This window comes from Oryza glaberrima, chromosome 2 (genome assembly GCF_000147395.1).
Source record: "Oryza glaberrima chromosome 2, OglaRS2, whole genome shotgun sequence".
In the NCBI taxonomy this organism is placed as follows: domain Eukaryota; kingdom Viridiplantae; phylum Streptophyta; class Magnoliopsida; order Poales; family Poaceae; genus Oryza; species Oryza glaberrima.
In genome coordinates this window covers 30,580,148-30,595,291 of record NC_068327.1, presented here as the reverse complement: position 1 = coordinate 30,595,291, position 15,144 = coordinate 30,580,148, and the positions used below count along the sequence as shown (strand labels likewise).

Here is a 15,144-nt window from a genome sequence, read left to right as displayed (position 1 = left end):
CAAATGCTACCCAAATATAGCCCAATCTGATTCTGCGTTTTATCTCCTATCCACGAACAGGGAGACGAGCCGAGACCTCCTCACGAGTCGTCAATCCATGGCCGCCTCCGCGTCGGCGTCGCTGCGCCACCACCTCCTCCTCCGCCGCCGCCCGCGCTTCCCCCTCGGCCCTAGCCCCACTTTCCGCACCTCCTCCCTACCCCGCCGCCACCAGCGGCTCTTCGCCTCTGCCCCATCCTCGTCGACGGTGGAGAATGGCGAGCCCTCCTCGCCGGTGGAGCCGTCCGACGGTGCGTCCGTCGTCGACGTGAATCCGCCGCGCGGGACCAGGGATTTCCCCCCGGAGGACATGCGCCTCCGCACCTGGCTCTTCGACCAGTTCAGGGAGGTAAGCGAACGCCGCAGCTGCGCTTCTCATCTCTCTCGAGGAGCCATCAAGGGTTGCTTGCTAGGACTAGTTGCTAATGCTAGCTTCCCGTTTGCAACTGAAGGTGTCCCGCGTCATGGCGTTTGAGGAGGTGGACTTCCCAGTGCTCGAGTCTGAGGCGCTCTTCATTCGCAAGGCCGGAGAGGAGATCACGCAGCAGGTACCAACGCCGCCCTTTACAGTGCAGTGTCACTAGCTTAGAGTGTACTAGCTCTCTAATGTGAAACCGAATTGAAATTATCTTCTCATGGTTCAGAAATGCACATACCTTGGCATACATTTCAGTAGATTATAAACTTGTTGATCATGGTAGAATAGATCAGAAGGAATCTAAGTTTATGTGCTCTTTCTTTTCGTTTTTCCTCTTATACCGATGTTCTAGTTCTGTTTGCAGATCTATTATTCAAGCGTTAGTTACGAAACCTTGTACTATTGCTTCTGTAGCTTTATAACTTCGAGGATAAAGGAGGGCGCCGTGTTGTTCTGAGGCCTGAAATCACCCCTTCCTTGGCACGCCTAGTTATAAAGCAAGGGTATGCCTTTTTCAACTGGTTTGTTTGTGGCATGCTTGACTTATATTCATGTTTGTGGCATTTTCCATTAATTTCTGTTGAGTGACCATTTCATCTTTGCCATATTATGAGTTTGTTCTTTGAAATGTGATTTTTCGCTTACTTTTTCTCCTGTCTAGAAAATCAGTCTCCCTTCCACTGAAATGGTTTACTATAGGACAATGCTGGCGATATGAGCGTATGACAAGAGGAAGACGGCGTGAACATTATCAATGGAACATGGATATTTTTGGCATGCCTAAAGTTCGAGTAAGTAGTAAATTCGTTCTAGTGTGAGATTCATATTTGTCCTTGGATTCAAGATGCCACTCTGCTACATTGTAGCACCTTGTTTGATTTTAATTGATTTAGAATTGACTTATTGTTAATAAAAATCAGGCAGAGTCTGAGCTTCTTCAAGCTATTATTCTCTTATTTGAACGTCTTGGGATTACATCTTCAGATGTGGGGATCAGAGTGTCCAGCCGAAAGGTAACACTTTTGTACATATGGCTAACCTTTTTCCTCTGAAAAATCTTTTGCAATATTTTCTATTTGGTTATTATGTTTTTACTTTTCTTTCCCTATTTTCCCTTTCCTATGCCAGTCTGGTGTCAATATTTCATTTATCACTATTGAAACGTAAGGTACTGTGAGCTGATGTGCTGCATATCATGTTACTACATGAGTACATGCTCACGGAGAATGTATAAATTACATATATTTTTCATTTCTTATGTGATGAGGAGCTATTGGGACCCAAATGGTGTAGTGACTGCCACTTGATAACTGCTTTGCATGTGTTACTGCAGTCTGGACATGTTTATTGACATGGCACCTCTTTTGTATGTCTGACCATTCTTTGTTTTCTCCAGGTCCTTCAGGCTGTGTTGAATATGTACTCCGTTCCAGAACATTTGTTTACTGAAGTTTGTGTGATTGTTGATAAAGTATGGTCAGATTCTACTAACGACTTTCCACCCTTTACATTGTGAAATTCGATATTTGTACACTGATGTTTTCTTCCTTCTGTTTGAATGTTGACAACCAGCAAATAACATATAACTGCAAATAATAGCAGGGAAATTAGCAATGTAGTGTATATTCTTTGGCTCATTCCTGAAAGTTTGTCTAATGAACTATGGGTCATTCACATCAAATTCTCTAGTAAGGTCCTGATGGTCTAGGATAATTATCAACTTTCCATTCATCAAGTTTGCCCGAAATAAGTTCATTTCTATCCCCTTAACTACCGTCGGTCTTGATTTAAGTGAAGTTCTGCATATTTTCTTCTTAGCTATTCAGTCCAGGTACAGAGTTAAGGATAAATCACTCAATTGAGCAGCCCATGGCTTATACAAATAGAAGCTGTGGCATGGGCCTTCTCCCTGCTTGTTTCTCATTGAAATTTATGGGCTTGTTTGTAAGATGATAAATTTTTGCACCTTGTCTACCTCTCTGGTGAAACCCAGAAATGGACCAGTAATCTATTATACAATTCCAGTCTTATCATTAATTGTAATATGCCACAGGCCATCATTTATGCCTTTTGCGTGGATACTCTTTTTTATAGCATTAGATGAAGGAAATTCCTTAGGTGAATACTTGCATTAGTGCAATGTTTTGTTGATATCTTCATGTTGGCATTTTTTTTTCCTTGTCTAACACTTAGTTTACCATTGAACAGCTGGGAAAGCTGACTAGAGAAGAAATTGAGAAGAAGTTGGTTACAATTGGGCTGTCATCTGAAGCTGTGCTGGGTATCATTGAGGTTCTTTCTCTCAAGTCGCTACCCAAGCTTGAAGGTTTCCTCCTGACCTTATTGTTTGTTTTTGTTCATGGACTATAATTAATCAATGGACTGCTGCAAAATGAATAAGCTCGTTTGATTATTTCTTTAGATCATGTGCCAAACTAAAAATTGTATTTCTAAAGAAAATCATCAACAGCTACGTTATATTCTGGGATCTTTTTTTATTTTTAAAAAATGCTCTTACTCTGGCGATTTCAACTAATGCTATCCGCATTTGCATTTATAAAAATATAATCATTGCATCTTTCAGAAAGGTGGCTATTGTTCATCTTTAATTTTGGTGTTCTCATACAGAGGTGCTAGGCTCTGATGTTGAAGCTGTTGCTGACTTGAAGAAGTTGTTCTCGTTTGCTGAGCAGTACGATTATGCTGATTGGATTTGTTTTGATGCATCTGTTGTTCGTGGCCTTGCATACTACACAGGAATTGTTTTTGAGGTTGTTGTTGAAGCGTCACCTTATGTTACATATATCTATATTATTGTTTATTCAACAATTTATAGGGTTACTAACAAAAGTGACAAGTAAAGAATTTGAGATTTCATCAAATTATGTTAAGATACGTTTCTCATTTGAGAAAAGGTGCAGTTCCTTCAGGTTTTCATTTTCAACCAACAATGCTTTCCTCTGTTTACAAGTCAGTGCTCTAAATAGCAACTGCATAGAGTTACAACTAGGAGGTAGGAGCTACCCAAATACATTTTTTTGAGATTATTATGCATAGTTCTGTTGGTCTTTGCCCTCAAATTATCTGTTGTAGATTCTTCGTCCTAGCATCATCACGGGTGCTCATATTTCTGTTAGGCTTTGCTCCTCATGACGAATGCTCCTAGCATCATATTTTATTATTTTGTTAGTTGTTGCTGCTCAAATTATCCGCTATGAGTACTCAGGATAGATGCCAGTGTTACAATAGCTAATTTAGATGAGAACTGCAATTGCATTATCTTCATCATTACTCTTGGTCATACTGTTAGCTCTTCTGACAAGAGGATATTTAGGTTCTTATGCTTCCTTTAAGAAAGCCGTACTCTCATCAGCTTTCAAGTAGATAAAAGGATAGTGACATCAGCTATCGGCTATCGGCCTTTGTGAAAGCTTCTCTTTAATATGTTTTATCCTTTGCCTTCGGAATTCTATTTTTTAACTTGAATATTGGATGCATCCTATACCATAGCTCTTCTTGGTACCAACTCGTGTTTCAATTTTAAGTTCTATTGTTTTATTCATGTAGGCTTTTGATAGAGATGGAAAACTGAGAGCAATTTGTGGTGGAGGAAGGTATGATAGACTACTTTCAACATTTGGTAGTGAAGACATACCAGCTTGCGGCTTTGGATTTGGAGACGCTGTTATAGTGGAAGTATGTCTTCTTTTTCATTCCTTTTGTGGTTTGTAAAAGATTAGATTATCCCTTTGATGTTTAACAAGTACATAAACAATACCTGCTAATATATAAGTAGACAACTGACGACAGCAACAGGGAATTCACAATCTACATTGTAGTAAGTCCCATGCGGTACTAAGAACATGAAAAGGGGCGGTACTAAGAACATGAAAAGGTTATCACTGTTAATATACAAGTAGACAACTGATACAACAGCAAATTCTGGTGAAATGGTTATCATTGTTTGTTTATTGCTGTGAATTTATGATGCATTTTCAGATGCACTAACGTCAACACTATAATTTGTATCCTTGCAGCTGCTGAAAGAAAAGGGTCTGTTACCTGATCTGTCACGCCAAATAGATGACATTGTCTTCCCATTGGATGAGGAGCTTGAAGGGCCAGCATGTAGTGTTGCTTCCTCTCTGCGGAAGCAAGGCAGAAGTGTAGACCTTGTAGAAGACAAGCGTCTTAAATGGTATACCTTCTGAATTTTCGGGAGTACCTACTCGGCTGTTATCCAAATTTGTAATGCTTTTTATTTCTACCAGGGTATTTAAGCATGCTGAGAGGATAAATGCTGGTAGGCTGATATTGGTCGGAAAATCCGAGTGGGAGCGAGGTATGGTTCGTGTGAAGATATTATCAACCAGAGAAGAATTTGAGGTCAAGGCTGGCGAACTACAATAAGAGAATTTGTGAAGGTTTTGCTTCTAATCCTAGGCCTTTTTACCTTCTTTATGACTTCATCCACTAAAGCTCTGTTGAAACACAGCGATTCATGTCATTCACACATAGGAGGGGTACAACTCGTAGGCACTCCATTATTTTACTGATAGAATGCCTTTATTTGCTACTAGATGATTTACACGTTTGCCGAAGGTGATTGTATCTTCGTTTGCAGATACCCTTACACTATAGAGTTCAGGAGTAAATAAACTGCAGAATACATAACTGTTATACGATTACTGCCGCTGTGAACATACGCACAAGTGAATGCACTGGCTAAAATGATGTGGTACCCTGCACGGCTACACTGAGTTTGCTAACTGCTATGCTGTACACGATACACGTTAACACTTACAATGATACACGTATTTGGCTGGACGGAGACGGAGGCACACCGGCGTCCGCACTCCTTCCGCGTGTACTGTTGGTGTTCTACTCGAGCAGCCTGCGCGACTCTGCGTACCAGCGGGTGTAGCAGCTCTCGAGGTTGGGCCAGTCGGTGTCCGGGCACGCGGCGAAGTGGTGCAGCCAGAGCGCCAGGATCTCCTCCTGCTGCTCCCACCCCAGCTTCCCGATCAACTCATCCAGCACGGCCACCATCTCCGTCCTCTCCTTGCTGCTAAGCACCGGCGCGTCCGTGCCGTTGCTGCCGCGGCAGAGCAGCGGCAGCCACGACCGCAGCAGCGAGACCCGCTGCTCGGCGATGGCGCCCTTGTCCTCGTTCCCTCCGGGGCTCAGCTCGAATTCCCTCGAGTTGGCGTGCTTGAACAGGAACACTGCACCAGATGGAATGACACATCGAGACGTCAAAGGTAACACTAACGATCACACAATTCACTGAATTCAGTATCAAGGTTATTTAGTTCATGAAACCTCGTGACCACGGAATCGCCATGTTGTATGTTCTTTTGCAGTTGCCGGCGGCAGCCGTACACGGGCACCGGCACGTTAGTCTACGCTGTCTTAATTAGGTTTTGATTGGCGCAAGTTATACGCAAAACATAGGAGTCTTGTGATATAACGTACTGTACGTACCAGCAAGCCGAAGCAACGCGACCTGGAGCGTCGGCTCGGCGACGAGCGCGCGGCTCCCCAGACGCGACGCAGCGCCGAACTGCGCGGCGGCCTCGCGGGCGGCGCCGCACTCGGCCATCTTCTGCCCGAGCCAGAGCAGCTCGGCGGCCAGCTTCTCCGCCGCGGGCCCGCCGAACCCATCGTCCAACGCGGCGGCGGTCGGCCTCCACCACCGCATGCCCGTTCGCACCGCGCGCACGGCCAGCTCCATGCCCGGCCACTCCCCTCCCGCCGCCGCGTCCAGCTGCCGCAGCGTGCGCGCGAACGCCCCCGACAGCGCGGCGCGGTTCACGGCCCCGATCCGCGCCCCGCCGCCGCGCGCGTTGTCGTCCAGCAGCCGCTCCGCGAGCCCCCGCACGAGCTCGTACTTGCGGGAGGCAACGGGGAGCCGCGACGCCACGGAGAGCACGTGCGCGAGGGCGCGGCCCACGCAGCTGGCCCCCGCGGGGCACCCCGGGTCAGCACGCGGCAGCGCCGGCGCGAGCGCCGGAGGAGGCGGCGGCGGCGGCGGGGACAGCACGCTGAGGAACATGAAGAAGAGGGAGATGAAGGACTGCGTGGCGAGGAGCAGGAGCCTTCGGAGCACGGTCAGGGCCCGCGCCGCCGCCACGGGGAGCGGCAGGAGGAGCACCGTGGAGCTATCCGCCGCGGCCGCCGACGGCGACGGCGGCGACAGGGCCGCGAAGAAGCTCGCGGCGAAGGAGGCGAGCGGCTCCATTGGTATCCGGAGCTGGTTCCTGCGCTGCTGCAGCGTGTCCATTCTTACAGCCAGCCAGCGAGGAAAGCAATTGCAAAGACCCAACAAGTGACTGTGTGACAACTGACACTATCGAACTCAGCCTATATGAGGCGGAAGAAGCGCGCGCGCTCGCTGCTTATCCGTATAGCAATGGCACGCGCTGAGGAGAGGCGGCCTGACGTGGTTACGGCGAACGTGCCTGTAACATTACATGGGCTGGGCGGGCCTGTAATATAGCACATGGGCCAGACGGATTCAACCCTAACGACGGATCCAAAGTGGGGCGATCAAGTCTCTTCATACGGGCTGCTTGCTCGACGGCTCGACGCCGCCGGTAACTTGCGAAAAAGCTCGACTATATACAAGGCACGATATCATTATGACATGATTTTGTACAAAATATATCTAACCAAATGTTTCTTCCGTCATCGCCTGGCCAAAATATGTGGCTTAATTCCTATACAAACACGCCAAAGTTCTCGAATTCGTGAGAACATCAACTGATGACGACTAAGCACCGCGGCAAACTGCTCAATGCCTCACACGGGCAACACAAGTAACAAACGGAGCGAAGGAGCTTCCTCAGTCGATCAAAATTGCGTACAATCAGGCGCCTCTCAAAAACTCACGAGATGGCAGCTGCTCGTATCACCTCAGTTTTTTCTGCAGCCTTCTCTCTGCCAAAAGGCCTGCTTTGTTCTGTGGCTCCAAAGCTAAAGCATGCCTGATATCTGTACAAAGAAATATGCGAAACATAAATGTCAGCTCTTCTGAGAAGGTCCTTATCTTAAAAGCATACTTAATGACATTCAGTACAGAAAGCGGGGTCATAGTATAGCACCAAGCTCTTCTGGCAACCAGTACTTGATAACTCATTTAATGAGTACACTGGACTCTTCCCTCAACAAGAAGAAAATTAATCAGCTCAATTTCAAGATTCGTTCTTCCAGAGTTAAACTTATGCTTAATGATTTGTTCTTCAGCTTAATGATTGCTCCTATAAGAGAGAAGGTTCAATGTAGAGAACCTACATAAGCCACCAGCTCACCTAAATAGCCCTTGTATTTGAAGATAATAATCTGATAGCAGAACAATATCTTCACCATATTCTGCTTACCAGAAGATGAAAGCAAAGGCATCCGATGTCATTGTAAATGCAAATGTCATTGTAGTATTGTACAGATAGCAAGACAAGACCATCCAGCAGAGGGAAATTGTCCAACTACAATCAGCAGATTCTGGTTTTTATGATTTTTTTTTCCTAAAATCTTGCTGTCTCTGTGGATGCAGCCGATGTTATCCACCTACATTTAAATGTTAATTATATTGTGTTTTATCCACGGCATATTGCTTATTTAATATTAATTAACTGAGAGAATTTTGCGCAAAGATCTCAGAATAGAATGCAGCAACCAATGAGCTTTCTTTTCTAGCCCTTGAAATATTTTGCAACATTAGTGATTTGGCATAAAAACACAGTTCAATGCATAGGGTTAGCAGACTAACTAGCCACCATTGACATAGATGGCTTCAACCTTTAACCAGCATTGCCATATGCAAATAATTGGCAACCCATAGAGTATTAGCAGTGGTTCATTTAGTTCTTTTCAATATGCTAGTAAAATGTAATGTCAAGATAGAAAATTGTCACACCTTGAAGAGCTTCTTGGTGATTCAGAACAGCTTCTCTTGCAATCCCTCGTCGTAGATATGCTTTAACATTCTGAAAAAACAATGAAAAATAAAAGAGTGGGGACTTTGATGTTGAAATCATAGAAGATTACTCCCTCCGTTACTAAATAATTGGCACCATTGGCCAACACTATTTCAATTGTCCACTAATAATTTTTAAATGATTAGACTACGATGAACAAAAAATTAATGCTTATGTTTAGGAGAGTACGAGGAACATGAAACAAATCTTAAAATATTTATGTCCCCTTCTAGAAAGCTACATAAACGTACACAGCTTGTGCTATAAGATGTTACTTTTTTTTTTCCTAAAATACATTTATTTCAGGAATTTAATCTCAAGATCAGATAATCCATCTGATATTCTGATACCACATATATGGAACCTAGTACCGAAAAAGATTATGGGGCACATTATCAACAGTGAAAAAGATAAAATATAAGCAAATACAGAGGTCGGATATTCAACATACCAGAACATAAATGATCTACAATAAATCATATGCAGAAAAGCATGGTCAAGAAGTAATATATTAGGATGTGCATTAAAGAAATCATATGCATGCAAAATGAAGCATGGGAATTTGCACCTACGAGACTCTGAACAACAAAAGAAAAGGAATGCTAACGATAGCAAGCCTTCAAAAGCTAAGAAGAAGTGCCTTACCTTTTTATCCAAGAGTAAGGCCTGCTCACAATCTGCTTCAGCTTGCTTATAACTGCACAGGATTAAAAAGGTATAGCAAGTACCAATTTCAGATGAACCTAGAGCAATCGGAACGGATGTAGGAAGTATACCGGCCAAGTTCCAGATAGGCAGCTGCTCTATTGCAGTAATATGTTGCATTTGTGCCATTCAATTTGATAGCATCAGAATAAAATTCAACCGCCTTGCTCCATTTTCGTCCTTTGAAAGCACTATTTCCCTGTCAAGGGAGTTCAAATTTCAATCATAGATTGTGGAATTTTTTAAAAAAGTAGATTAGATGCTGACAAAGTGTGCCTCAAAACATGAAATTAATTGCTTTAACCTGATGGCATCTCAAACCTACAACTATAAGATAACTTCTGCGAGATTAATGATACACATACCAAGAAAAAAAAATGACACCTCCCACAGTTCCAAAATAAGCCATTTAGACTTGGGTGCAAATATTAGGCATGACCAAAAAACACTGATTTTATCCAAATCTTTTTATTAAGATAGACAATTGTTGCTACGATTGATAGAAGAGTATAACTTCAGTAAAGGTAGCAAGACTTATAATTAAGAATATAGCCAATTTGAATTAGCCTGGAGGACTACTGGTCAATTTAACATCAGGATTCTGGAGTAGTCAGAGGTGCCAAACAAGATCTAATTTGCAACTCATGTCCTATCAACCAAACTTTAGTCCCTATACAACCATCACTCAGCAAAGAAAGTAAGAAACAAAGGGTTAAACATTCATAAAAAGAAAAGATAAAACCTTCTCTTTCAACAACTCTGCTGCACCAAAATCAGCATCTCTATTGATTACTGGTGCAGTTACCAACTTGGACGCCAAAACGACTTGTTCTTTGATGGAAGAAAACATATACAAGACATTGCGAAGAAGGAATTTGTCTGATCCATGTGCTGCTAGCAATGAAAGAGATATAGGATGATCATTGTGACTTCCTAAGGGAATCACAGCCTGCAAAAGTGAAAAGAGTCAAACCATGTTTTATAGCCAAAGGGAGAGGAAATACCTGAAAGCAACTATTTAAACTACCTGACAGCAGCCTGAAAGTGTAGCAATGCCTACAAATGCACTCATTCTATCTTCAAACCCAGGTGAAAGTCTTTGCCTTGCATTCCTCTTTAAAGGATATCCAGCTGTGGTTGGCAGAACTAAAATTCCAGTATCCTAATTGGCATGATGTGAAAGAATGAGTTAAGAGAAAACTCCATAAAGAAATCCTTTAATGCAATGATATTCTTTTGGCAAAACATGTTGATTTTAATTTTCCATGAATTCTTAGCTTATGGTATTGGTGACACGGTCAGTTGGCATCCCATGCAACACATTTTATCATTTTGAAGAAATGGATATAACCAAACTAAATCATCAATGTGCTCCATTAAATCTTCTCTCTCCAATCTAATCTATGTTAAATGTATTAGGAAGTATTATCACTTCTCTTTTGCATAAACAAGTTGTCCTTACACATTTTGTTTTCAGCCAAAAAACACACAATTCACTCTTTTAATGATTGCATATGAACCACATAACTATAATGTAATATTAAGTTCCTGAAAGGACCCAGTAAAATGAGCTACCAGTAGCTAAATAGCCAGAACTAAGGGAAGAATTAAGTGGAAGAATACCTTTAAAAGATTCTTGAGTGCAGCTCGCAATTCATTTCGTACAATGTATAAAGATTTGATGTTATCACTTTTCGAATTGACAGCTTGTAGCACACGAGTAGAGGTATCAAGCCCAAGCTTGGGTTTTACAGTATTAACCCAATCCTCGTGGTTTGTCTTGAATTCATATCTGAAAAGTTAATTGACATATAAGTTTCAGTGTTCAGTACTCAGGTTCTTTACTACAAGCAAGTGGGCGAAAGTTGTACTACCGAATGAAACAAACAATTCCATGAAATCATTGATCGTAAGTCATGCAATCATAAAAAAACCAGAAGGCAAAACCAGCATCATGGAAGTGGCCAATTGTGCTGTCAGCTGTCTGTGGGAAAGGTAACAAATAATTCACTCAACAATGGAAGCTTTGATGTCAGACATCAAATCAATCATCTATGTGTAAATTTCCCACTTCCCACCGGTAGAAAGCAATCAGCAAGTCAGAAATCAGAGACTTCACAAGAAAACTTATGAATATTCTTACAAGGACCTAATAGTTAATAGCTCAATTCATAAGCTACAATTTAATCATCTGATAAAATTCCCCAACTTATAGCATGTGAATCAGGAAAATTTAATTAATTCCTCAAATAATCATCACTTGAGCGTTGGCATAACAGACGAAAACATCAGCAGTATAACCCAAATTTCTAATAATTAATACTTTCATCCTTCAAGGTCCTTGCTCAATATACCTGTTTGAATCATTATGCATAACAAAACAATCTATTGCTCCCTCGTTTCTAAATTAAAGCAAGGAAGCATTGAAAACAAACCTCTGTAATAACAGCATAACTGTTGAGAGTGCTTTCAAGGCTGACATTCCTTCGAGCATCTCCACAGTGGGTTCACAAAAATCCTTCAGGCTAGGTACATGTGAACTGATATACTCACCAATATTGATGTGCTTAGGTGGCTGATCTGCAAACAGCATGTGGATTTGAATGCGGCACATTTGTGTGTAAAATAAACAAATCTAACCCAGACAAATTCAAGTAAATGAAACATCAGTGTGGCTTACATCCTGGTAATGTCTGGATAGCATTTTCTATGACATTTACTGTTTTCTCGTTGGGGACCTTCAGCAACTGAAAGCAATCGTCAGCAAAAAATAACTGCCTTGTTTGCGTAAGCCCACCTGTAGCAGCTGGTAAAAGAACATCTCCAACACGATGCAGAACACTTGGATCTCGTGCAAACCATCCTAACAAGGTATAGAAAGCCGTGAAATTAGAAACAGTCTATATGAATTCCCAATAAAGAAATAAATGTGTTGCCACTTGGCAGTGGTCAAAGGGCTCTTCATTCTGAGTGAAGGTTGACCTTCCTGTCTATTATGGTTTTACAATGGAAAGGATTGTAACGAAGTACCACATCTTTCAGTCTGGTGAAAAATAGATAATGTCTGCTTTGCGTTATCTCAGATGATCTTTGAAGGGTAACATGTAATATATGTGGCAAGATTGTTCCCTGTGATTGTAAAGAGCTCCAGTTGTTTTTTGTATTACCAAAAGATTACTTCATATGTGTATAGAGTGAATCACAATCTAATAACATCCACAATGTATTTTCTTAAAAAAAGTTGTTTGTGTAAAGAGTCTCACATGGCCTGCAGGGCACATGCACAAGTTCACATGGCAATTTGTGCCACAAAAAAAACTGAAGATGATTGTCACAATTAGTACTAAAATCTTTCTATATGTAAATTACTGATGAGAGAAAGATAATACCAATCGTGTCTAAACTTTGAGAGTTTGCAATGGTCCCAAGAGTAGATACAACCCCATGAGAGGACTTGAAACAAAGTACACCACAGAAGCATGCTGGAATTCTTACATCACCAGTTGTATCAGTACCTAAAAGAGTTCGAGGCTTTCAGAGGTCAGGAAGAGCAGGCAATAACTGAACAAAATTATGGGAGATTATAACAAGAAAATCATAAGAACCAAACTCAGTTTGCATCATGGATTTATACATGGGAAAAATGATAGAAGGTTAAACAATCATTAAGGTGTAACATGCATGATGGAGACTCATTTTTGGAGAAGCAAGAAAAATAATGCATGAAAAAGAACAGACTGAAGACTGAACTGATAATCACACAGATGAAAGGGCTTCTGCTAACGATATCAAGCAGATAACATTTTTATGTATCATCACATAGATGGAAACTTTCCTGACAAGAATTACAAAGATAAGAGTTGAGGACATGACCAAGTAACCCTAACTAAAAAAATATTGTACTACTATTGTATGCACTTGAGTCCATCAATATACCATCATATGGTAGATGTTACACGATGATCTTATTGTAACCACACCCACAAAGTTCAAAACTGGATAAATTACTTGATGATATGCCACAGGCAGATAATTGTTAGTGCCATATCCTAACAAGGTGTTAAACAATATTCCGTTGTAACGAAAATATACTTGGAAATAGAAGTTTGAAATGTCCAAGATAGGAAAAACCTTACATGATAGTCTTCATTGTAGAATATTAGCACTACAACAGATACCAAAAAGGAAAAATCACACACTAAGTCTCCATGAAGCTTTTTTTTTTTAAAAAAAAAAGAAGGTTTCCATGGCATGATAAGTGAAAAATGATAAGTGGAGGTAGTCAGTAGCGGTCTTTTGAAATTATACCAAGAGCAAAGTCGACAAGTTGTGCAGAAACTGCCACAGCAGAACCACTGCATGATCCACCAGGGAAGAGTGATGGAGATGCTGGGTTGATTGGTGTTCCATTGTGTAAATTTCCTCCAGAAACACTGTCAGAAAATAGCGAATGAGTTAATATAAACAAATGTATTCAAAATGAACAGTATAAATTTTCACCAGAGGCATTGTGATAACATGGTAAGCAACTAAGCAAGTACAAGGCAATGCATTTAACTTGTAGCGTCAGAATGTTTGAACAATCTGCTGTCTAGTGCAGGATATTTAGGCTATTTGTTATCTAATCTGTAGGAACAGGGGTTGGTTGTTCCTGAGGAATCTTTATTGCATTATCCAAAGGTTGGATCCTGTTACCACAAACATGAGTTGGGGTCATTCTGTAATGATGAATTTATTTCAAGCAATTCAACTAAAAGGTTATTAAGAATGCCCCCAAACAATGTGAGCAAGTTGTGCGTGTTCCTGAAGAACAAATTTAAACAAACACGCCTCACAAGTATGCCCTGCTGCACTTCCCGTTGTACACAGAATAACTTAATTTATCACTTTTCTTTTTACGTTTCCAAGTAGTGCAGAAGAGATATTCCGCGAAAAATTCAGAGCATTTTATTTAATTAACACCCTTCCAATCAATAATGCTAATTTAAATCATTTCATGTCATTTCCCCTTTCCATTTCCTATCAATGGCATATCCTAGAGTCTCAAGTACCCACACTGCGGCATCCAGTAGGCCAGTAATCTGGCATTAAACAGTTCACAATAGTAAGAGTCATACCAAAACCAGAGGAATAACGGAATTAATCATACTTAATAACCAACTAAAAGTACAAAATACAAACCCAAATCCGAGCTCATCCATGACTGTGCTACCGACGTAGGTGCCCCCCTGCTTCTGCAGCATCGTGACAGGAACCGCCGTGCGCGTGGCTGCCTTGTGAGTCCTCTTCCAGTCCGGATTCCCAAACCCAGCCACATAGCCCTCGATCTCGAAGCTAAAACACGATGAGAAAAAAACAGGTCAAAACCAGGATCGGAAACCCGCGATCCCGCGGAATGCGGAAGCAGAGCGGCAAGCCTCGAAAGCTCACTTGTCGCTGGCCGCGAATGTGAGGCCCGAGAGTAGCTGGCGCGCGGCGGGAGGCGGAGGCTGCGGCGCCGGGGCGATCTCGAAGCGGTAGCAGAAGGCACCGAAATCGGGGGGAACCTCGGACCTGTCCCGCAGCCACCGGCGCCTGCGCCGCGCGGCCTCCACGAAGACGATGGCGCCGGCGATGGCGACGCCCGCGACGATCCACACGCGAGTGCTGGTGTACCCGCCGGTGCCTCCGCCGCCCGATCGCGCCGAGGAGTCCATCGGCGAGGCGCGCGCGCTTAGGCAGCAGAGCTAGGGTTTTAGGTGGGGTTTAGAGGAGTATTCGAGAAAACATCGCGGGGAAGGGAAGCCGAGAGGGAGTGGGGAAGAAGAAATAAATGTTCCGCGAGTTCTCCTCGTCCTCCTTCCCTCTGGCTTCTTTTGTTTCCTAGCGAGTGTGTGGGACCCGACGTCAGTGACGGGTTGGTTGGGTATTACTAGCTTGTTTGACAAGACGAACAGACGGTTCAATCCGTGGGCTTGTCATGGGCTCAATCTGGTGCTAAATAAAGGGCCGTATGATCCTCGTGGG

The 15,144-nt window shown here is 42.6% G+C and overlaps 2 protein-coding genes across 2 annotated transcripts; one reads left to right on the top strand and one right to left on the bottom strand.

Annotated features, from left to right (window-relative positions):
• The first annotated feature begins 41 nt into the window (after window positions 1-41).
• LOC127762399 (histidine--tRNA ligase, chloroplastic/mitochondrial) lies at window positions 42-5,116 on the top strand. Its single transcript, XM_052286905.1, has 11 exons — window positions 42-388; window positions 492-587; window positions 872-960; window positions 1,119-1,248; window positions 1,378-1,470; window positions 1,854-1,928; window positions 2,666-2,783; window positions 3,086-3,228; window positions 4,025-4,153; window positions 4,495-4,655; window positions 4,729-5,116. Exons 1-11 carry the CDS (start codon window positions 98-100, stop codon window positions 4,865-4,867), a joined length of 1,464 nt encoding a protein of 487 aa, XP_052142865.1. The 5' UTR covers window positions 42-97; the 3' UTR covers window positions 4,868-5,116.
• A 145-nt stretch (window positions 5,117-5,261) lies between these two features.
• LOC127762400 (outer envelope protein 64, mitochondrial-like) lies at window positions 5,262-14,944 on the bottom strand. The gene is made up of 15 exons (XM_052286906.1): window positions 14,569-14,944; window positions 14,320-14,472; window positions 13,447-13,571; window positions 12,528-12,653; window positions 11,819-12,001; window positions 11,574-11,718; window positions 10,762-10,930; window positions 10,166-10,300; window positions 9,881-10,087; window positions 9,210-9,337; window positions 9,079-9,130; window positions 8,373-8,442; window positions 7,372-7,450; window positions 5,942-6,789; window positions 5,262-5,682 (listed from the first exon to the last, which is right to left on the bottom strand). Exons 1-15 carry the CDS (start codon window positions 14,832-14,834, stop codon window positions 5,339-5,341), a joined length of 3,030 nt encoding a protein of 1,009 aa, XP_052142866.1. The 5' UTR covers window positions 14,835-14,944; the 3' UTR covers window positions 5,262-5,338.
• Between the last annotated feature and the right edge of the window lie 200 nt (window positions 14,945-15,144).